General features: G+C 44.5%; 1 protein-coding gene across 1 annotated transcript; it reads left to right on the top strand.

Moving 5' to 3' along the window:
* Positions 1–10,207: 10,207 nt before the first annotated feature.
* On the top strand, positions 10,208–18,457 carry C8H17orf64 (chromosome 8 C17orf64 homolog). Its single transcript, XM_028519146.2, has 6 exons — positions 10,208–10,258; positions 11,392–11,493; positions 11,775–11,950; positions 12,408–12,507; positions 14,973–15,168; positions 18,256–18,457. The coding sequence occupies exons 1-6, from the start codon at positions 10,208–10,210 to the stop codon at positions 18,339–18,341; spliced, it is 711 nt and encodes a 236-aa protein (XP_028374947.2). The 3' UTR covers positions 18,342–18,457.
* The last annotated feature ends 6,058 nt before the right edge of the window (positions 18,458–24,515 follow it).

Raw genomic sequence — 24,515 nt, 5'->3', positions numbered from 1 at the left:
ACTGGGAATCAAGCCTGAGGCCTTTCACTTTGCGGGATGACTCCCAACCAATTGAGCTATACCAGTCAGGGCTTCAAGCTATACTTAATGAAAATAGCACACATTCATTGTTTAAAAAAAGTTTTCCATCAGTACAAAGGTGTATTATATACAGTAAAAGGTGAAGCTTTCTGCTTTACCCAGTCTCATTCCCCAGAGTTATATATCCTTTCAGTTTTTTGTGACTACATCCACTGTATTTTCCAGATACATAAAATGTACATCTATATTCCTTTTATTTTTATACACATTTTTCATAGTGTACATACTGATATGCAATTTTTTCACTCAACAGTGTATCTCTGACTGCTTTTCATTCTTTTTAACAGATACATAGTATGCCAATTTTGTGTATTTAATGTATCATTAACCAATCACTTATTGCTCTACATTAGATTGTTTCAAGTGTTTCAATATTAAGAACAACACTGCAATGAACATTCTTGTACATATATCCTTTATATATGTGAGTGTATCTGTGGATGGATTTCCAGAAATAAAATTAGACAGTATCTTTTAAGTGTTAATAGAGATTGCCAACTTGCTAGTCTGAAAAGTTTAATCAATTTTGGATTCCTTGTAATCAAAAAGCCAGTTTCTCCTCACCCTTGCTAACATTAATATCAATTTAAACTAATTTTTGTCATTACCCTTTAGCTATTACAAATCCTACCAATAAAGAATGGAATCTCTGCTTTTCCAGACATAAAATTCATTTTAATCCTAGACAAAATATTTGAAAAATGGCTAAAAAGATGACATTCTCTAATCTTGAATTAAAGATGTTTCTCCTGTTACCATCCTTGAAAAGGTGCCTAATATTGGCAAAATTTTGATAGCCATTCCCCTAAAAGCTTTCATTTAGATACTTAAATTAAAACTAATGATGGGAAATAATGATGGGAAAACTAATGATGGCAAAGTGAGAACCTTTAACTTAGACCTTCCTTAGACATTCTTTCTTTCCTCATCACAATCCATGCTTGGCAAACAAAATTTACACTACCCACTGAACCTGTGAGTAAATATTTTTACAATATTCTGATATTGCTGTCTCCCACCCCAAGTGCTATGAAGTTGTATTTATGTTCCTTTCATATTAATAGTTTACAGAGGTCAGGGAATAGGTCTTATGGACTGTAGCACCAGTGGCTTCTTTTTATTGTTAGCAGCTTCTTTTTAGTCCTCCTCTAATTTCCTTTTTCCTTCTACTGTAGCAACTGTATTGTGCTCTTAGGCCAGTCTTTTCCAGAAAAACAGACACTACAAATTTGAGAATAAGTACCTTAATTGAATTATAGTCAGCAATTAAAACATAAAGTAATACAAATTCTGGCTCTGAACAGATAGGCTAGAGCTTATCTCAGTTCTAGTTTCTCAGTCACTAGTTTCGCTATTTCTAGTTTCTCAATAGCTTTGTCAAGTCATCTAATGCCCACTTATCATTCTAATATGCCTTATTAGATATTTGAGAAATGTTAACCCTAGCTGTGTACCTTTGGTTTTCTTATCTGGTAGGTAAGATATTCAAACTCAGTCAGGTTTTTTCCAGTTCTTAAATTCTATTATGATCTCTTAAAATGTACATTCTCTTGCCAGCTCAAATCTGTTTTATTTTTAGCTTAGGCTGAGTTTTTTTCTCACCTGGCTGTTAATACATTTCTATTCTGTTTCCCACCTTTTAGTGAACAACCAGTCTGCTGCTTGTCTAATTGTCCTCCCTTGATTCTGGACTTTGTTTTGATCTTTAACCATTATTTTACTGGGGGAGGCTATATATGTGTAGGGACAAGGGTTATGTGGGAAAAACTCTGTACCTTCTGCTCAATTCTGCTGTGAACCTAAAGCTGCTCTAAGAAATAAAGTGTGATAATCCAAAAATCTGAGACAGAGATGTGCCTGCCTACATATAGGTATTTAATTGTGGTTCAATTAAAAATGATCAGGATATATGGTGAAAATGAGAATGGGGTTAATCATTAGTCTCAAAAGGAGTTTGGAGGAGAGGCTAAATATATAGTACATGATTGAGATTCTAGATTTGGGTGAAACTTTTCGCTTAGTGGTACTAATCCAATGTCTTTTAAAATCCCAATATTTCTTTTCTAAGAGATCTGAAAGCTATAAAATAGCATTTGATCATAAGTTATTTTGGTTTATGTTCAATTACTGATCCTTGTGGGTAGGGGGTGGGGTGGAAACAAATCGGGGTTTCTTTGAAAGAGGAAGGAAATTCATAAAAAAGAGGAAGTTGAGAAATCTCTCATACCCACTTAAAATCTTTGCACTGCCCCAACACTTGATATATATACTGGAAATAGTTTATTTTAACATTTATTAAATACTATCTGTGTGCAAGGGACTATGTTAAACCCTGGGAAATACAATAATGAAACTTTCTGAAGAGCCTCTGGGAAGTACCAAAATCAAGAATAAATATAGTATGTTATGGGAACCATGGGTAGTGAGAAGTATTAGTCCAAAGTGAAAGAATGGAGGAAGGAGGAAAGCCTTGGGGAATGGGAGCCTTGAAAGATGAGTAAGAAATCATTCATTCACTTCTTCAACAAATTCAAAGTGCCTACTATCCTAAGTACTGAAGATACAGAATTAAAGAAAAATTCCTTTTCTTATTAGTGGGAAAAAAAGAGTTAACTAAGTAAAATAATGGTAAGCCGGTTATTAACAAATTCTAATGTAGAAAAAATTCAGAGAAGGGAGGAAGGAAGTGGTGAGATGAAGACTGCAATTTAAAATAAGATGGTCATAGAGGAGCAATAGATGATATTTAAGACAAAATCTGAAGGAGATGATAGAGCAAACCTTGTGAATATCCAAGGAAAAATTGTCCTAGCCACTGAGGCAACAAAGCTCACTCCTCTGTGTACAAGCTCTTTTCAATAAACTCTATCTGCTTGATCTTGTAATCATTTCTATGTCAGTGCTCATTTCTATGACATTGAGACTCAAGGACCTGTCATTCAAGGTCTGGTAACAGTGTGACTGCAACAATGAGAGAAGTGGACAGAGGCAAATCCTCCCTAAAGACTTTGGCCCTTAGTCTTTGGAAAATGGTATGCTACTGCAGGTTTGTTAATGGGCAAGAGACCTGTCATACATTTTAAGAGGACCTCTTTGACTGCCGTGTTGAAAAGGGACTGGAGTGAGAGAAGAAACAAAAAGATAAGCACAGTAAGACCATTTAGGTGGCTATTGTAGCTATCCAGGCAGTAAGGGTAAATAAAGGGATGAGAGGTTGGATCCAAGATAATATTTTGAAAGAAGAGCCAAAAAGGATTTATTGATTGGATTGGGGTGTCTGAGAAAATATTCAAGGACAACTCCAAAGTTGGTGGCTGAAGTAACTAGAAATGTAGAATTGCTATTTGCTGAGCCTTGGCTGGCTGGCTCAGTTGGTTAGAGCCGTCCTGATATACCAAGGTTGTGGGTTTGAGCTCAGATCAGGGTACACACAAGAAAGCAATCAATGAAGGCATAAATGAGCGGAACAACAAATTGGTCTTTCTCTTTCTCTCTCTCTCCCCCTTCCTTTCTCTCTCTAAAATAAATATATTAAAAAAAAGAACTGGTATTCACTGACATGAGGAAGACAATAGGAAGAATTTGTAAAACATGCAATACCTAACTATTTAGTCAGGGTCACTGACCTTTTTCCCCTTAGATTATCAAATTAAAAAGTGACAACAACCAATGCAACAGTAGCCATCTGGTGTAAATGAACAAAATTATACCTTTTTTTTGTCAAATAGGCACTATATATATATATTTTTTTTTTTTTTGGTGTGCTGAAGAATTTTAGTAATTAATTTTTGTGTGCCATGAGATGAATAAAGCTGAAAATTACTGTCCTAGGATATCATCCACCCCCAAGGTGACTGGGGCTTCCAGCACTAAAAGTTCAGAGATGGGTTGGGTAGAGGCAGGTATAAGGGGGATAAATGGTAATAGAAAAAAAGTTAATTAACAAAATAAAAGTTCGGAGACAGGGAACTAGCAAGAAGACTGAGAAGGTGAGGTCAGTAAGGTAGGAAAGCAAAGAAAAGGAGGGGGCATGCCAAGAAAAAAGAAAAGTGCGAATAAAGGCACAGAGATATAAAATAGAACTCAGAAGATAAAGTCTGACCCTGGCTGATGTGGCTCAGTGGGTTGGGCATCAGTTCACAAAGCAAAAGGTTGCTGGTTGGATTTCCAGTCAGGGCACAGGTCTGGTTTGCAGGTTCGGTCCCTGGGTCCCTTGGTCAGGGACATGAACTGAGGCAGTGTGGGGAGGGGGCAACCAATAGATATTTCTCTCTCACATCAATGTTTCTCTCCCTCTCCGTCTCCCTTCCTTCCCTTCTCTCTAAAATCAGTAACAGAAAAAAATTTAATAAAGATCTGCCTTATCAGAAATGCTTTTTGTACCAACAAAATCAAAGCTAGCTACTAAAACAACTGAAAAATCAAAATCCATTAACTAGCAAGGTAATAGATCTCATTTTTAATACAGTAGGAATTATAAGCATTTGCCCTGGCTGGTGTGGCTCAGTGGATTGAGCCCTGGCCTGCAAACCAAAAGGTCTTGGGTTCAATGCCCAGTCGGGGCACAGGCCTGGGTTACAGGCCAATGTTTCTCTCCCTCTTCCTCCCTCCCTTCCCTTCTCTCTAAAAATAAATAAATAAAATCTTTAAAAAAAAGAGTTATAGCCCCAGCTGGCATAGCTCAGTGGATTGAGCGCGGGCTGCGAACCAAAGTGTCGCAGGTTTGATTCCCAGCCAGGGTACATGCCTGGGTTGCAGGCCATGATCCTCAGCAACCGCACATTGATATTTCTCTCTCTCTCTCTCCCTCTCTTTCTCTCTCTCTCTCTCTCTCTCTCTCTCCCCCTCCCTTCCCTCTCTAAAAAATAAAAATTTAAATAAATAAAATCTTAAAAAAAAAGAGTTATAAGCATTAGAGGAATGCTTTCAGGTAGATTTTAAGAATTTGTGTTTTTTAGCCCTGGCTGGCATAGCTCAGTGGATTGAGCGCGGGCTGGGAACCAAAGTGTCCCAGGTTCAATTCCCAGCCAGGGTACATGCCTGGGTTGCAGGCCATAACCCCCAGCAACCGCACAGTGATGTTTCTCTCTCTCTATCTCCCTCCCTTCCCTCTCTAAAAATAAGTAAATAAGATCTTAAAAAAAAAGAATTTGTGTTTTTTTTTAATTACATTTCTATTTTGCTGTAATCTCTTTGAGCTATCAGTGAGCAATTCTGGATGGAAGGTTTTGGGGACAGGACAGTAAGAAATCTTAAAACTTGATCTAAAAGAATAAATTAGGCCAAAGTGTGATAATTAATGTTTGAAGATAGATCTCTCCTATGCATGAACTTCACCCTGAATGTCACTCAGAAGGGGTTGTTGAGGCCCATACTTTTGTGTGAATTAGTAAGTAATAAGGGCATCCAAATTAATTCATGAAAAAATCTAAGGGAGTGGCCAATAGTTAGAAAGATTTTCACCAGAAAATCCATAGGGAAGGGTTCAAATTTCCCCGACTCAGACAAGCTCTTAATTAGTAGCTCAGACCATGTACTAGACTCACAGGCAGGCTTTACAAAAAAGGGTGCTAAATTAACCCAGATATTTTAGTTTCTGCAGCGATGGAACAAAAACAAATGTTGGCAGAGTTAAATTCTAGTTAATAGGTCATTGTGTGCAATTACTAACTGTACCCAATCTTGCATTCTAAAAACACCAATATATGGGTTTTCTCCATCCCCAATATTCCATCCCTCATTGATCTTAAATTTGCTTTATTATTCTTCTGATGTGCTAGAGCACTCATTGGAATTACATTCTAGAATGTGTATTTTTATTTATACAAATGAGTGTACTTGTGCTACTCTATGTGATTTTGGTTATTATTACCTCACAAGAAATCACCCCCAAAACTAGTAGCACAAAACAATGACAATATTTACTTTGCTCATAAATCTGCATTTTTGGCAAGGTTCAGTGGGGAGAGCTAACCTCTACTGCATTTAATGTAAGCTGCAACAGCCTGCAAGCTAGGAGTCCTCTGAAGGCTTGGTCATGCACATGTCTGGCAGTTGATGCTGGTTGTTGGCTGTGACTTCAGCTGAAACTGTCAGCTGGAACAACTACACATGTAATGTACTTCCTTTTCCCGACATCATGTGGCCAGGTCCCAAATGTGATGGGAGAGAGAGAGAAGGAGGGAGAGGGAGGGAGGGAGGGAGGTGGGGGGAGAGGGAGGGAGGGAGGGAGGTGGGGGGAGAGGGGGAGAGAGAGAGAGAGAGAGAGAGAGAGAGAGGTCAGCCAAGCTGTATTGCCTTTTATGACCTAGCCTTAGATGTAACACAATGTCACTTCTGCTGCATTCTAATCATTGAAGCAGTCACAAAGTTCTTACCAGGTTCTAGGGGTGGGGAAATAGTCTCCAGAATATTGTTGTACCACAGTCTGCCCTCTGAACACAATGATTTACATTCCTCCCACATGCAATCTACAGGCATACCTTAGAGATATTGTAGGTTCAGTTCCAGATCACCACAGTAAAATGAGAATAACAATAAAGCGAGTTGTAATTTTTTTTGCTGGCAGAGGGTTTTGTCTTCAATTTGTAAAAAATGCAACATCTGTAGAGCTCAATAAAGCAAACTGCAATAAAATGAAGTATTACTGTACATTCACCCCTTTCTCCAAAATTCCCATTATGACAATCAGGTTCAAGCTTAGAGTCTAGGACCTCATTGTCTAGAGCAGGTCTAGTGTGATTAAGGTTTCTTGGTAGTATTCTCTCCAACACAAGTATTTCTTGACTTGAGCACATCTTAATAAACACACACTGGAATTATTTAGGGGCAAGGGAACTTGATGTATAAAACTTACTTTTAAATGGTTGAGGAGGCCTGGTTGGTGTAGCTCAGTGGATTGAGCATGGGCCCGCAAACCAAAGGGTTTTCAGTTTGATTCCCCATGTAGGGCACATGCCTGGGTTGCAGGCCAGGTCCCCAGTACGGGGCAAATGAGAAGTAACCACACATTGATGTTTCTCTCCCTCTCTTTCTCTCTCCCTTCCCCACTCTCTAAAAATAAATAAATAAAATCTTTAAAAAAATAAATAAATGGTTTAGGAAAAGACAAAAATATTCTCTCTCCCTCTCTCTCTCTCTCTCTGTCTCTCTCTCCTGGAAACTAGTTCCCCTCTCCTTGAGCCTGAGCAGAACTTTACAATTGCTTCAATGAATAGAAAGCAGCAAAATTAACTGAGGCCAGGAGATATACATATATAATACATTCCTATACATATATTGTATACATGTGTGTTTTATATACATACATATATATAGAAAGAGAAGAGAGAATGCAAATAATAAAGGAAATTGAGTAAAATGTTAACAACGGATGAATCTGAGTAAAGGGTGTGCAAGTATTCTTCATACTATTCCTATTTTTGCAACTTTTTTTTGTAAGCTTAAAATTATTTCCAAATAGAGTTTTCAAAATGTGATGCACACAGAACAGATCCTGAGGATCAGTATTTTAATATTTTTAATTTCTGGGGCAAGTCCTAACCTGACCTTTCTAATAACTTTTGGGTGTTAATAAAAACCCTTTAGTTCTTCCTTTGCCCAGATGTCTATGAGAAGACACCATCACCTCCCACACTTTAGACCACATTGCTTCACATCCCATTTCCTGAAAGAGCAAGTCTGGGTAAGGTCCCTCTTTGAGAGAGGAGATTTGTCCATGGTGAGCCTTGTCTTTTTAACAGTCTTGTGTTACCTCCCATACTAAAGGCTTCTATAAGTGTGGCTTAGCTTTTAGAAAAATTGTGGGACAAGGATGTCCATCAGCATCCTTGTGACAAGAGAGACTGGGATTAGCTCCTTGAAGCACCACCATTGTGCTCCCAGAACACAAACTCTAAAAATAGTGGCTGCCAACAACCTTCTCATGTTTCCAATTTGAAAAGGACACTTAACTAGAAGGCAGGTTGTCACAGGCCCCAAAGAAAGAATAATTACTAGCAAAAGTCCCAGTTTAGGCATGGTTAGTACCACTAAAAGTGCATGCTGGCCACTTAATAAGTTTATTCCTGGACATTGTGTATATTATATAGTTTTACTCTTTCAAGTCTGATTGTTCTGAAACCCTGTCACCTGAAAAATGAGTATTAGTTACACCAAAGATGTATAGAGTTCATTTATGAGATATTCAATCAAGGAAAATCCTCTTAAGCAATTTAATAATAATTGCTAGCACTTACTGAGCCCTTCTATGTGGCAGACACTACTTTAAGGCCTTTTACATAGATTATTAAATCATTTAATCTTTACAGCAGCACTGTGTCATTATCTCCATTGTATAGATGAAGAAGACCGAGGTACAACAAATTTGAGACAAAACTGAAGCTGTCCTAATTTGGGCATATCATGAGAAGGCAGAGTTCTTTGGAAAAGACAGTAATGCTGGAAAAATAGAAGGCAGCAGGAACAGAGGAAAACCAATTATGAGATGGACCGACTCCATAAAAGAAGCCACAAGCACAAGCCTGCAGAGCTGAGCAGCGCTGTTGAGGACAGGACATTGTGGGCATCACTCATTCATAGGATTGCCAGGAGTCAGAGCCTAGTCAATGGCGTGCAACACACATTGATGACACTTCAGTTGTTTCTAAATTGTCACCATTGGAACGGCCCTCATACATACATCTCCTCTCCTTAGGACTAATTCATAGAAGCGTATCAGTGGGAATGCACATTTAACATTTTGCATTGCCACATAGATCGTTTACCAACTACCACTCCCAATACAGTGTATGAGAGCTCCCTTCCCCTCACTCTTGCCAATTATACTTCTTAGTAGCTGCAAAAATAATTCTGAATGAATGCTCAGAAAACAGACCTCCCGGTTTGGAGGCAAAGCCTCATTGTCCTGTAATGATGTCAAGAGCCGCAAAGTCCCTATCATGTGTGGGTACGCAGTCAGATAGAGAGGGGGATACTTTACACCACAGAGCCACAGTACCCAAGCCCCAGCTTCTGCTCCATTGGCCGATGGCAGACCACTCCGTCCCCGCGAAGGCAGGGAAGAAAAAGGGCCAAGCCGGGTGGGGAAAACGAGACCTCGGACCCAGAGGACACGATGGCAAAGACCAGGAGTTGGACTACAGCGTTTCAAGGAAGAAGATGCAGGTTAATTAAATAAACAGAGGCTGCCGCGGTCTTAGTAACCCGCCGTGTGCGCTGAGGAAGGACGCGAGGGGGCGCCGTTGCCGCGTCCTGGAGGGAGTGCCCCGGGGGACCTACAGGCCAAGCGGGGCCTGGGAAAGGCTTACACGCATCCCTGGAGGGCGGCGCCTGTGGGAAAAGTCGGGGTGGTCAGAATCTGACTGATATTCCCGCGCCCCACTAGTGTCTGCGGACCTAAGGCAAACTACGTCTTGGGTTCCTCTTCTATGAAGTGGGATTACTACTGGTACCTTACCCCAGGAAAGACTGTTGTGAGTTAACCGAGATAATATACGTGGCTAGTATTTATGTACACACCCCTAAAAACACCACCACGACCCAGCCAACATCCAACACAATTGGCCTGTTAACTTCTTGGCGGCCCCCGGGGATAGAAGAGAAGCTCTAGCCCGACTTCAGGTATTATTTATTGTATTCCGTTCGCTCAGGGCACCTTCTAGTCCTTGTTCCAAACCCGAAAAGGACTGTTACAAACCCTGGTCCTGACTCTCAGGGAGCCCACGGTGTAACTGAGGAGGCATGAACGGCACATGCGTAGGAAAATGACTTCAAAAACCTCACCAGGGTTCCAAATCAACAGCATCTGACAGTGTCTTGGGAAAAAGGGTGTCGGCTTCTCCTAGCCAGCAGTGTGCACTCTGACAAAGTCCTGGGTCTTCCCAGCGCATCTTGCACTTGCCTAGTCCAATACGCAGTTGAAAGGGAAGGCTGGTGGCCACCCCAGGAAAGAGGGCATAGGAGGGGCAGGGGCGCTGGACTCTGTGTTGTCAGTTGCCATGGTTTTGCCCTGGGTTCTAGAGCCAACCGGCTCACTCCCTGAGACACTCAGGTCAGAGAAGCAGTCGGTCAGAGTCTGATGGGGCGTGAGGAGTCCGTTCTGGAGCCCACCAGCACACCTGTTGAGATGGGGTCCTCAGATGGGCAAGGGGGTGAAGGAGACAAGCCACTAGAGAAGGTGAAGTGGGGTTGGAGGTGTGAGGGAGGGAGGAAAGGAGGGTCCTTGATGGGCTGGTTTTGGAAAGCAAAGAATATGAAATGCAAGGAAGAGGAGAAGAAGGAAAATTGGTGAGGTACACGAATTAGCAAGAAACCAAAAGAACAAGAGAAGGTTAATTCATTCAAATAGATGTTTATCAAGGACATACACTACTGGCAAGATGATAGGAAGATTTCTGGTAAAATCATGTCGGTTATGAAGTCACCAGGGCTTTCGTGTATGTACACACACGTGTGTGGTTGTGTGGTGTGTGATTTATAAAGATCAGCCTGAGCCCGCCCCCTCTCTCTGGGGACTGGAGGAGCCTGTGTCCTGTGTGCCCTGTCCATCCAGCTCCCTCCCAGGCCCTGATTTCTTCCTTCAGAATGCTCTGGGCCTGTATCTTCTTCATTCCCCTGAACACAGGGAGAACTTAATGCTCACATTTCTGAGAGGCTTTTAAAAGGTCAAGTGCAAATCCAGCCATGCCAATCCAATTCTGTGCTCTGACTTCAGGTCTCATTTTACAGTCACTTTGTCTCCATTCATTAGATTTTTTTTCCCACTTTTGCTTTCAGAGAATTCCTTCCCATCATTACCCTCACCATCACACATTTTTCTGAGTGCCCAGGAGCATGGCACGATGCTAATGGTTAGGGATGGAAGGACGGGGACCTGGAACTTAGGCACTCAGTAAATGTTTGCTGAAGGAGTAAGCGAATCCCTGTTCATTTCCCCACGTAGTCACTTAACTGCCTTGGTGCCTTGGTGCTCTTCTCTGTAACCAGGGATACTGAGATCTGCTCACTGAATTTGTGGGAGAATAAAGCAAATTAATGTTTATCAAGTGCTATGAAATGTTTGCTAGTGTACTATGCTATAATTACTATTTTAAAACATGGGTTGGGTATTCTCGGTTTTCTTAGCAGGGATTCTCAGAGATGGGTCTCTTTGCTCAGGGCTCACTTGTCTCAGTGCTGGGTCAAGGAAAGGGTCATCCGGAAAGTGGGGAAGGGCTTTGGCTCTGATTTGGGTTAGTGGCTGTCCAGCGCTGCCCCTCAGGAGCAGTAGGCCAATCTCCCCAGGTGACCACTGCTCCCGCCTCCTCCCAGGTGACGGATGTACCCTGCTTGGAGAGGAGCTCCAGCACCACCCCTGCTGGAGACTCGCTCGTGAGCCATGCCAAGGGCCTGGACCAGTGTACCTTCAGAATTGTGAGTAAGGGGCCATCCCAGGACCCTGGCCCCTGTTCCCCACAGGTCAGAAAACCTGGGCCAGAAGTTGGCAGGCCTCAGACCCAGAGCTCATTGCCCCGTGTGTCACTCTCTGGGGACGGAGGTGGGGAAAGACATAGACTGGAGCCTCCTCACTTAACACGTGTCGCCCTTCCTGGGTCCGAAGGGCTGCAGCTGCACCAGCCTCCTACTTACTTGGGGCTGCCCGTCTGCCTCTTCTTTTCTCCTATGGCCCCTCATTTTATCCGTTGCCTCCTCAGTGCAAAGAATGTCTAAGACCATTAAAGAAGTTCCTGCGAAAGTTGAATGTGCCCAAGGACCTTCCCCAGAAGAAGCAGCTAAACTACATGAAGGAGAGCCTGGTGGTCCTAGGCGACCACATCAACACGTTTCTGAAGCACTACTGCCGAGCCTGGGAAACCAAGCACTGGAGGAAGTAAGGGCAGCCTGTTTGCCCTTCCCACTGCACCACTCCTGGGTCACCCCTTCTAGATTCAAGGTCACACCCAAGTCAAGATCCCCTAGTCCTTCACCTTTATGTGAAAGAGTCAGGATCCTGGAATGAGCAGAGTGAAGATGGGGTGGAAAGACCAGTGTTCTCTAGTCACTCAGGGCAGCATTGACTCACCACGCTGTATACACAGTGGACAAAAAACTCTCCTGACCCCAAGGAGAATGAGCCCTGATTGAAGAACTACTGGGCAGTGAGGCGCTCATCACCAGGCCGGGCTATCCAAAGTCTGGAAAACCCCTGCCTCTCCATGCCCCCAACCAAAAACCGAGGAGGCAGCATGTAGCCCATTTCTCCCCGGGTGGGTTTTGGCCGCAGAACAAATGCTGAAGGGACGGGGGCTGTGCCCTGCCCCCCTGAGCCTCAGGCTTCTGCCCCGTAGGATGCTCTGGCGATTCGTCTCCCTCTTCTCAGAGCTGGAGGCCAAGCAGCTTCACAAGCTCTACAAGTACACCAAGAACAGCCAGAACGCCAAGTTCCTGGTGAGATGCTCAAGAAAACTCCTCCTGGGCCCAGCTGAGGGTTGGCAGGTGTGTTCTTGAAGGGTGGGGGGAGGCCTGGGACTGAGGGGCCTTCTCACAAACCAGCACCCCTCCAGCCCTCTCCACAGCCCACTGCCTCAGGAAAACCTGCCTGCCCCTAACTTCACCCCGACAGTGAGCCCAGAGTGGGGCTGCAGAGGACAGAGACGCAGCTTCAGGTTCTTGAGTTTTATTCACCCCCCACACCCACACACTGATGTTAACAAGAACAAGACGCATGCCCTTGAGCCTGGGGTGGGGATGGCTGGGGCCTGGCAGAAAGGCACAGCCAGCTTGGAAAAGGCTCTGGGGACTATCCATAGAGCCTGGCCCGGCTTTATCAAAACCAGGGATCTCAAACATTTTGGTCTTGGGTCACTTATACCCCCTTAAAAATCATTGAGAACTACCCCAGAGCATGCTTATGTAGGTTATGTCTATTGATATTTCCCTACTAGAAATTAAAGAAAAAATTCAAAATATGTACCCACTAATCCATTTAAAAAAAAACGCAAGTAGTCCATGACATAATTAACATAAATAATTTTATGAGAAATAACTAATTTTCAAAACAAAATAATTTAGTGAGAAGAGTGGCCTTGTTTTACATTATTACAAATCTCTGTCGGATCTGGCTTAATAGAAGACAGCTGGCCCTGGCTGGTGTAGCTCAGTGGATTGAGTGCAGGCCTGTGAACCAAAAGATCCCTGGTTCGATACCCAGTCAGGACACAAGCCTGGGTTGCGGGCCAGGTCCCCAGTAGGGGGCGCATGTGAAGCAACCACACATTGATGTTTCTCTCCCTCTCTATCTCCTCTCACCCTCTAAAAACAAACACATAAATAAATAAATCTTAAAAAAAAAAAGACAGCTGATTCTCCTACCTGCTTCTGCAGTCAATCTCTTATGACATATTAGTTTGGTTGAAGTATATGAAGAAAACCCAGCTTCATACAGTTATATAGTGGAAAAGAGAGTAGTATTATTAGTGTTTTCAGATAATTGTGGGTGTTTTTCTTTGATACCACACCAAAACTCAATCAGTGACAGTTACTTACCTGCAATGTAGAATCTGAAACCATATTAATTCATATTAATTACCATTTTTAAATAGACTCTTTTTTAGTAGTTTTAGGTTTACATAAAAATTGAGTGCTCTGTACATAAAGTACAGAGTTCCCATATACCACTCCCTCCTATGCCTACTTTTTATTAGCATATTGCTTTAAAGCAGTACATTTGTTGTTATTATTGAGCCAATGTTGGTACATCCTTAACTTACATTGCCTGTAGTTTACATGAGGATATATCTTCATGTTGTACATTCTGTAGGATGTACCCACCATCATAGTATCATACAGAATAGTTTCACTGCCCTGTTCCCCCACCCTGGTGTCCTCCCTCCCCCCCCCCTCCCTCCTTCCCACCAAAACCCTGGCAGCTGCTGATCTTTTTACTGTCTCCACAGTTTTGCCTTTTTCTGGAATGCCATAGAGTTGTAATCATACAATCTGTAGCCTTTTTAGATTTGTATCAATGAACTTTTTACACTGGGTTACATTAGAATCCACTGGTTTCATTCTAACACTTTTGAGTGGACCCCACTTTGCAGGGGATCTGGGAGGTCAAACTATTTTAGGGACCCTCAGGGATTCACAGATTACACTTTGAGGACCCATTCCAAAATAATAATGATAGGCAATACTTTCTATGTGACAGCTACTTTATATTCCCTCCTGTAATCTTCAAAAGTAACCCTAAGTGGTAATTAGAACTATTGTCCACAGTGTGGAAATAAAGATGCCAAATGTAGGGGGGGTATAGAGACTTGGCCCAGACCACATAGCAAGTGGGGTTCAAAGAGCCAGATTCAAACAACCTGGCACAGAGGGAAGCCCTGCTCCAACCGTGCCCGAGTGTCCCACCCACCCCCAACTCTCCTGCTGTGCAGCTTTAACCAGATCCTCTCCCTCTCTGGGCCTCCGTTTCTTCCTCCCAATGTGAATGGGTGGATTGGTTCAGTGATCCGTTCTCTGATACCAGGGCCTGCTATTGTATTTTAGTGATTCCTGGATTTCACCAGCCAGAAAAATTTCAAAAGATATTTTCAGGCTCTCAATTTTAATTTTAGAAAGGACTTTTTAAAAATTCCTTCACTGCAAACATATAAGGCACTGCTATAACTCAAAAAAGAAATAGAGAACCTATCTCAAAGTAAAGGACCACCCAAGAAGAGACCGTGGGCAGCCTGGCCTCCATGTCTCCAGGAGCCTTTCTCTCCCCGGTCTGTGACCCTCCATGCTTCCGGGAAGGCAGGTGTTTGGTGCAGCAAGACAGCAGCAGTTCCCCAACAGGGGCATGGCTGGCACCACGGAACGGGGGCCCCTCTTCTCCACACTCTTCTCAACACTATGGCCCACTGCAGGCAACTTTCTGGTCCTCGGACGCTCTGGAGAGCTCCTTGCTGACCAACCGGGAAGACTGTCTGCCCAAGATCTGCAGCGCCTGGGGGCTGCACAACAACATCAGCGGTGTGAAGGAGAGGCTGTCCAAGATGCAGGCCCCAGACAGCGAGGCCTCTCTGCTGGCGGAGCCAAGGTCCCGCGTCCATCTCAGGAGAGGTAACTCCCTCTAGGTGTGCGGGGAGTGCCTGGAGGAGGGAGTTTGCCAGCAGAACCTGCACGGTCCAACATGGAGCGGCCTAACAGGGGCCTCTTCCTTCCTTTCCGTCTTCTCTTCACCCCTGCGCTTCTTTTTCTGTCCATTTTCCTTTTCTTTCTCTACTTCCCCCAACCCTTTTCATCCCCCTCCTGGCAGGCATGCTTATTATAGAAAGTTTGAGATGCACAGATAAGTATAAATCAGGAGAGGGAACGGCAGCCCTGGCTGGTGTGGCTCAGTGGATTGAGCATTGGCCTGCGAACCCAAGGGTCACCAGTTCATATTCCCTGTCAGGGCACATGCCTGGGTTGTGGGCCAGATCCCCAGCAGTGGGTGCTTGAGAGGCAACCACACATTGATGTTTCTCTTCCTCTTTCTCCCTCCCCTCCCCTCTCTGTAAATATAAATAAATATAAGCTTAAAAACAAAAAAAGGAAAGTCACCCATCACCCAGAGGCCATATGGTTAATGTTTTGGTGGGTTCCTTTTGGGGTTCTGTGTAATTTCCCCTGAAGGTCTCAGGTTATAATTTTGAATTCTGCATTTTTCCATTAATATTTCACCAAAGGCGCTTTCCCATCTGACCAGAAGCAGAGCATGGCTGTTTCTAGTGGCCAAGAGTGGGGACTCCCAGGAAGTGTCGGAGCAGCAGCAGGACACCCAGCAGTCTAGGCGCTGGGTGGGGTATGGGCTCAGGGAGGGGTTCATTCCCACCAGGAGAAGTCCAGCCAGATGGCCTGGGAATGGCCTTCCCAGCTGCTTTGGCCCAGCGATGACTATACTACCTGACTCTGAACAGAGGCTGTGGGAATGGGGAACAGTCTCTTCAGCAGGAGGGGCCCCCGCCAAGGATGGAACCTATCACAGCCCCTCCTGTGCACTGAGGTGCAGAGAGGTCGGAGCCACCCACCCCTTACCTTCCTGGAACTGGCTTCTCGGGCCACAGTTAGCTGTTCTTATTTGGCCACTGGGGGAGAAAGTGAAGGCAAACAAAGTTGCTTAGGACCTCAGAGCATGGTCCTAAGTTGGACCCAGGTGTTCACTCTGAAGGCACAACTGGCTGGGGCTAATGCCGACCAGCAGCCCTCGGGGCCTTGTCCACAAGGCACAGCTGGACTGAATGGGAGAGCCGCGCGAGAGCAGGTCGGGTACAGGTGGGGATGGGTTAGGCAACCACCGAGTCCCAGAATCCAGCCTGGGCTCCGTGTGGGCCCCTGGCCTCAGTGACTACAGTGTAAATTGGGGAAGTGAATTGTACAAGGAAATGAAGATCTGTCATCAAGATCTGTCATTCTGTCATCAAGATGATCTATGAATCAGATGAGGAAAAGTAAGCTCCAGGCCTTCGGGCCACCACTCCCTGTACCAGGTGCTTTGTATCTGGTAATTTCACTTAACCCCTGCAGCATCCCGATGAGGTGGGTATCATCACCTGCCTTTTACCAGTGAGCAATCTCAGGTCTTAGGGCAAAGGGTGGGGCAGGCTGTCTGGAGGGCGTAAATCTGGGACAGGTTTTAAAGAAAGGGATTGGGAAAAGGAGTGGGGAATGAAGGGAGGAGGTGGGAGAAAAGGTGTGTGCAGAGGTGAGAGGCAATTGAGCGGACAGTCTGGGCTTGGAGGTGAATGGCAGAGCAGGCTGGAGAAGTGCAGGGTTGGGGGTAACAGGGAAACGGCTTGGATGGTAGGTTAAGAAGTTTGGCTTTCATGCTAAAATAACATTTTATTACTACAAATATAAGCATATCATAAAATTAGATAATACAGATAAGCAAAAATAAGAAAATATAAACATCACATTATCCTCACCACTGCTAGCACTTTCAAAATGTTTTTTGTGTATATAACACATGTGTTTCAACCAAAAATGAGACCACAGTGTATATACTTTTGATTTGAACTTGCTTTTTGCAGTTAATGATATCAACCTTCCATGTCAATATTTTTATTTCATCTAATTGTTGGATTAAATACTCCATATTCAAATTTTTCCCAGCAGTCAAAGACACATTTTGCACTGGTGTCCCACACGCCGTGCATTTCCCCTGCTTCTGTGCCGTACGTCTCTGCTACCCTGACGGGGACCCCGCGTCCACTCCCTGACCTGCTGAAGAGATCAGGCTATCGTTCGGCAGAACGTTTCACTTTCTGCTTTTTCCTTCTTCCTTTTAGCAGCTTTTAAACTTGCTCCTCTACAAATAGGACTTTAGATCTGAAGTCTGGAGAAATTCATGTTAAACAATTTACTTTTGGCTGGGAGACATTAGAGATAAGTTTACATTCTTCACGTATGTGCTAAATAAGAAAACACATACTGTACTCTCTGGTAGCCCTACCGTGATGGAGCTGAGGTCTATCCGTATAATTAAAAGTAATGTGTGTGGTGTTCTCTGGCACTATGTTTATAAGTCAGTTGTTTTTTAAAAACATTTTTTTTAAGATTTTTTTTTTAGACAGAAGGGGAGGGAAGGAGAAAGAGAGGGAGAGAAACATCGATTGGTTGGTTGCCTCTCACACACACCGCCCCCCCCCAACCAGGGACCTGGCCCACAATCCAGGCATGTGCCCTAACTGGGAATCAAACTGGTGACCCTTGGATTCACAGGCCAGCACTCAATCCACTGAGCCACAGCAGCCAGGGCTATAAGTCATTTCTTAAATTAAACAATGACAATGGTGTTTGCAAGCAATCCATCAGCAAAGTCCTGGGAACTGGGGCGTGAAGCCTAAAGTTAGGAGTGGGGACCCATCAGAGTCTGAAGCTAGATGTCAAGAAATGTGGGTCTGGTCTGGACTGTGCCTCTGACTTGCCTCAGGCTTTGAGGAGGCCTTTCCTTACTCTGTGGCTGGGGAGATCCCTCATCTGTAAACTGGGGTGTTGCCACCACCCTACCCCACAGATTTCTGTGAGAAAAGAACAAGGGATATAGGTCTGACCTCAGATTTTGTTGTGCTTCCTTCACATCCCCACCGCAGCCCCTGAAAGTCCCCGACATTCTCCTTGTATTTGTGATGTCAGCAGAACTGTCTCTGACCTTCCCTTTTTCAGGTTCTACCAGGAAACACCCTCAAAAACCAAAACGCAAGGGCAAGGGGGTTAAGGAAGCCCCGGAAACCCCAGAGACCAGCCCATAAGAAGACCTGGCTGGGACAGAGGTGTCACCTCCTCTGTACCTGAAGAGATGGGGACCCCTGAGGAGGGGAAAGGAGAACATTGTCTTTATCAAAAGGACACTTGGGTCTTAATTATGCATAATGGGGTGGAAAATAAACATCCTTAAGACAGCTCTACTTGGCTAAAAACCACTATTCCGTTTTCAATTTATTTCAAAAATATTTGCCAGCCACCTTCTGAGGGTCAGGTGCCCCCCACACGCACAGATGAGTAAGAGGTGGTTGCATCACGGTTCACGGGGAGACACACGTAACTACAACGGGGTGGATACAGGAGCCCTGGGGAGGCCTCCCGGGGAGTAACGGTGGAGCTGCTGTGCGTTGCGGGGGAGAGCGCGGGGGAGTGGAGTGGCCTGGGCTCCGAGTGGTGGGTCCGTCCACAGCCCGCCTGAGTCATCTGGACTCCATCCAGCGGGGACCTTGCTGGGCGGAGGAGGGCAGTGGCGAGCGAGGTGTCAAGCAGCGGGATTACCGGGTACTGGGGAGATGCTCTGGAGCCTGCGAGCGAAATGCGCCGAAGTGAGGACAGAGGCAGACCAAAGAAGAAACAACATCAACGGTTTTCATTAGGATGGTGATTCGGAGCAGCGGTCAAAAATTGGAGGCCTGTGTGCTGAATTCAGGTCATTCGGGTGTTTTATTTGCCACCGACGGTGTTCTACTTGTTGTTTAAAGCACTTCTTAAAAGGATTAGTTGGCAATATTAGCTCAGTAGATTTCCCATTAAAAACAACAACAGATTTCTGGCTTTGTAAAGCTGGCCACACTCGAACCTGCCTTCCCACAGGACAACACCCGGCTGCTCTGAGAAGCAGTTAAACTTAGGTTTTGTTGATGTTTCCAGTTCACCACCATCCCCACCCCGGTTGTTGCCTTACATATTGGTCTTCTCCACTCCGTCATCACCCATTGGGCCCTTTTAGCCTTTAGTATTTGCTGCCCTTTGGTATACAAAGGCAAGGTCGATGGGCCTAGATAAGGGAGGGGTAAATTCGTGTGACGTCTATCAGTGACAGACGTGGGAGAGAAGAAAGGTCAGGGGGTGGAGTGGGGAGGAAGGGGAGGAGTGATGAGGGCACATTGTTTCTAGCTAGAAAGACCAGGTAGATGGTGGTCAAGGTCAACTCCCAGGCGGGGGGGGGGGGGGGGGGGGGGGGGGGGGCGGGGCAAACAGGTCCAATCATTTTCAAAAAGCACAGGAGAATCAGGGCTGGCCCGAGGCAGCAGCACACAGTGTCCGGGGCTGCCCTGGAATGGAGAGGACCAGAGCAAATATGTGTGACCCTTTCTTCTCCCCTCGATTTTATTCGGGAGTGAATATCATCAAAGACTTACAATGTAAAATGAATGTCAATCTAGACTTGAAGGACAAGTACAGGGAAGTATACTGAGGGAAAGAAGGGGGCAGCCCAGATCGTTCCTTCTTTACACCCACTGCCTCCTGGAAGAGGCCGGTGAGACTGCTGAGGCGCGGGCCTGGGAGCTGCCTTGCTTGGCTGACCCCTGACCGTGAGACCAGGGCCGGCAGGCTGGAGGTGTTCCTGAAAACTGGGGGCTCTCTGATATTCTCTACTGAAAGGTTTCACCAATGAGGTCCCTGGGAAAGTGCTGGCTGTTCTGGGCACAAACCAAAATAGGGAGGTGTCCCCTGTGTGTGAGGCAGCACTGCCACCTAGAGGAATCCTGGGACTCAATTTACTTTTCCAACCAGGGCAGGTGTGTGCAGAGATGCGGACCAGTTAGTGGGGGAGCTTCCTAGCAGCCTTGGGGAAATCAGGAGGCCTGAAGGCAAAATGGGCAACAGGTAAGGCATGATTTTGGCACCCTTGACTCTTTCCTCAAGTTTAGTAGGATCTCAGAATTCCAAAAGGGTAGATTACTTGACATTGCTCTGCTGAAAATCCTCCAACAGCACACAGGAGTTTTAGGACAGTAAAAATCCTTTGTATGGTACTAGTATGGTGGATACGTTTGTCTAAACCCTTACACTGTGCAACTCCAAGAGTGAACCCTAGTGTCAACTACAAACACCGGGCGACAATGCTGTTTCAGTGTAGGTTCACCAGCTGTAACAAATGCAGCATTCTGGTGCAGGCTGTGGATGGTGGAGGAGGCTATGCATGTGTAGGGACAGCAGGATACAGGACATCGCAGTACTTGGTACTCAGTTTTGCTGTGAACCTAAAAGTGCTCTAAGAAACAAAATACTGAAGCAAACCCTTCCCGCAGCTCTTCACCTCGGGCAGACTGAAAGCCAAAGTCTTTGCCAGGGCCTGTAAGGCTCCCTATAATCTCTGCCTACCATCCACTGGGTTACTTCTCTGCCCTCATCCTTGTGTTCTCATACTTACCAAGCGCAATCCTGCCTCAGGGCCTTTCACTGGCTGTTCCCTCTGTCCGGAATGTTCTTTCTCAAGATAGCTGCTTAGCTAACTCCTTAATTGCTCTCAAATCTTTGTTCAAATGTCACTTCCTCAGTATAGTTCAGCATGTCTGCCTGTCTTAAATTCCAATGCCTTCACCACAATTTAAATATCACCTACTCTGTTTTTGTTTTCCTAAAGCACTTAAACCCCTCAAATATTAGATCATTTAATTTGTGAGAATATTTCTTCTTTATTCCAGGTCTCCTTCCACTAAGATATGAGTTCCACAAGGGCAGACCTTTTGTCTGGTTCGTTCATTGCTGTTTCCCAAGCAATTACAACAGTACCCAGTACACAGTAGGTACTTCACAAACATTTGTAGAATGACTGATTGATTGAATGAATGAAAAATGAATGAATAAGTGAATGAAAGAACCGCAACAGAGCATATAATCCAATGATCTCCTAGCTCAGAGGGGAAGAAAGAAGCCCAAGAAGAAAAGTGACTTCTTCAAGGGTGCACAGGAAGTCAACACCAGAAGTGGCACTAGAACTCAGGCTTGATAACCCCCAGGCCGGCACACTTCCCACACACCAATGACACAAACATGTCACTAAAACATTAACCCTCAAGACTCAATTTATTATTTCTCCTAGGATCGTTTCTATTTTTTTAGTTAAGACATCTCTACCCAAAGTATGCCTCTCTAAGGTGAAGTTGGGGTCACCAGAAGCAGGTGGTTGAAGGAGGCTGTTTGGAGGTGGGGAGCCTTGGTGGAAACCTCCAAATCACACCTTCACCTACGCTACCTCATGGGGAGGCTCACCCCAGGGAAAATGCCTCTGTGATGGCCAGTCCAGGCAGCCCTCAAGAAAGGCCCTTCTCCTGGAGAAGAATGGATTTTTTCCCTAAAGCCTTGAGTAGAAGAGACTCTGGCCACAACTGTACTGACCGCTGCCTGGCACACTTCCCTCCTAGGCTACAGGAGTGACTGGCAGTCTCCTTGGCACATAATAACATTGCCACAAAGGCATACGACTCAGGAGAGATGGCAAAGTGCTTTGCATCCATTCTCATCGAACCTTCATGTCAAACGTGTGAGGGAGACTGCTCCCCGTTTTAGAGAAGAAAATAGGGGTTTAGGGGCTGGTGCGCTGAATTGAGATCTTGATTTTCCAGGTCTTCTGACTCCATGCCCTGTGGTGGTTGTTTTTAAATATTTTATTTATTTATTTTTGGAGAGATAGGAGGGGAGGGAGAAAGAGAAGGAGAGAAACATCAATGCGTGGTTGCCTCTCCCACACTGCCAAATGGGGACCTGGCCCACAACCCAGACATGTGCCCTGACTGGGAATCGAACTGGCAACCCTTTGGTTCACAGGCCCACATTCAATCCGCTGAGCTACACCAGCCAGGCCTGTGTTTTGACTTTATAATTTTTCCTTTCCACACTACGGCATTTTCTATTTTATGTAGTTAAATGATCAGTACCTTTTTTAATGGCTTCTATGTGACTTTGAAAGGGCTTTTCTTCTCGCAAAATATTTAAAATTCTATCTTCTAGCTCTAGTGTTTCAGTTTTTACATTTAAATCTTTGGTCCATCTGACATGAATTTTGGTTTAAGTTTTATAATAGAAATCCAGTGTTTTTTTTCAGATGGCTAAACAGTTGTCCTTGCACACATAGAGTATATTTATAAGATACCATGCAGGGAAGAATTAATCTTTTCTACACTGATATGCAATGTCACCCTTATTATATATTAAATTCCTGATTTATCTGAGTCTACTTCTGAACATTTCTGTTCTGGTCCATCAATCTATCTCATGTAGGTTTCAGTTTTTATGAAAAAGGAGACAAAGATACTACAATAACAAAACAGGATGTGATAGAAAAAGAGTAAACAGATTCGGAAAAGAATCAAATAAAACTTTTAGAAATGAAAAATAAGCTAGGGGGAAGTAAGGGATCCAACAGTCTCCTCTTGGGACGTTCCCTAAAGTTTGTATGGCTTCATTTAACACACACACCCCCACCCCTTAGTGGTATAAGTAACTTCTTTTGATGCAGGAGGGTAGCTTCCTAAAATCTCAAGTTAGCCCTGGGAATCTGTAGCCAGAGAGACTGGTAGTATCTGTGGCTTTGAGACAACCAGAGGCAAGGACAGTGCTGTCCTCCCAAAGTTGTAGGTGCTTTCTTGCCGGTAAGTGGCAGCTGTGGAATCCTAGTCCAGTTCCAGAGCTGGTACCCTCAACCACATGAGAGATGCCTCTAGGACAAGACAAGCAGTCCACCAGGCAGAAGTTAGGAAATGGATGCGGGTGTCCATGGGACAGAGAGATCTGTGAGGGCAGCCTCGGGGCAGCCTCAGGCTCAAATGAGCCTGTCCACGCTACCGTTCTGTCCTGGGTTGTCCTAGTGAGCTGTGAGTTTCCCAGAAATGTTTGGCTTTGATAAAATTCCTTCTCCAATTTCTTCCTTCTGAGATTCCTCCCTTTGTTACCTGAAGTGACTTCTTTGTCATTAGAAGTAAGCTTCAAAAGGACAAGATCTACCTAATGCTCTTTCTCCACAAACCTGACCTGAAACCAGAGAGCTTATTATCAAAACCCTGAGTAATTACTAGTGTTGGGTGCTAGCTGACTCTTACAGGTATCATTGTGGTGATGGAATCATACAGTCAGTAAAACTGGAGTTTTCAGTCTCCTCTTCCTTCTCCATGACCCTCCAACAAGGGAGGAGGCGAGAAAGAAATTAGCATTTATAGTGTCTATGATGGGCCTAGTACTGACCTATGCACTGCATTCATTTCATTTTTTTATTACATTTTATTGATTATGCTATTGCAGTTGTCCCAATTTTCCCCATTGCCACCCTCCACTGAGCACCTCCCATTCCCTAAAGCCATCCCCACACCACTGTTCATGTCCACGGGTCTTGTGTACAGGTTCTTTGGCTACTCCATTTTCTACACTGTATTTACATCCCCGTGGCTATTCTGGAACTACCCATTGGTATTTCTTTTTTTTTTTTTTTAAGATTTTATTTATTTATTTTTAGAGCGGGAAGGGAGGGAGATAGAGAGAGAGAGAGAGAAACATTAATGTGCGGTTGCTGGGGGTTATGGCCTGCAACCCAGGCATGTACCCTGGCTGGGAATCGAACCTGGGACACTTTGGTTCCCAGCCCGAGCTCAATCCACTGAGCTACGCCAGCCAGGGCTCCGTTGGTATTTCTTAACCCCCTCACCTCTCCACCGATTCCCCCACACTCCACACCCATCTGGCAACCATCAAAATACTCTCCATATCCGTGATTCCGTCTGTTTTTGTTTGCTTAGTTTGCTTTTTAATTTTTTCATAGATATGTATTTATTACCATTTAATTATTCATAGTTTTGATTTTCTTAAATAAGTCCCTTTAACATTTCATGTAATAATGGTTTGGTGATGATGAATTCCTTTAGGTTTTTCTTGTTGGAAAGCTCTTTATCTGCCCTTTCATTCTAAATGGTATCTTTGCTGGGTGGAGCCATCTTGGCTGTAGGTCCTTGCTTCTCATGACTTTGAATATTTCTTGCAATCCCTTCTAGCCTTCAAAGTTTCTTTTGAGAAATCAGCTGACAGTCTTATGAGAACTCCCCTGTAGGATTTTTTTTCTCTTGCTGCTTTTAAGATTCTCTCTTTATCTTTAACCTTTGGCATTTTAATTATAATGTGTATCTTGGAGTGAGCCTCTTTGCATCCATCTTCTTTGGAACTCTCTG

The sequence above is a fragment of the Phyllostomus discolor genome, chromosome 8 (genome assembly GCF_004126475.2).
Source record: "Phyllostomus discolor isolate MPI-MPIP mPhyDis1 chromosome 8, mPhyDis1.pri.v3, whole genome shotgun sequence".
NCBI classification, from domain to species: domain Eukaryota; kingdom Metazoa; phylum Chordata; class Mammalia; order Chiroptera; family Phyllostomidae; genus Phyllostomus; species Phyllostomus discolor.
Note: the sequence above shows the minus strand (reverse complement) of the source record. Positions and strands in the feature narration are given on the sequence as shown.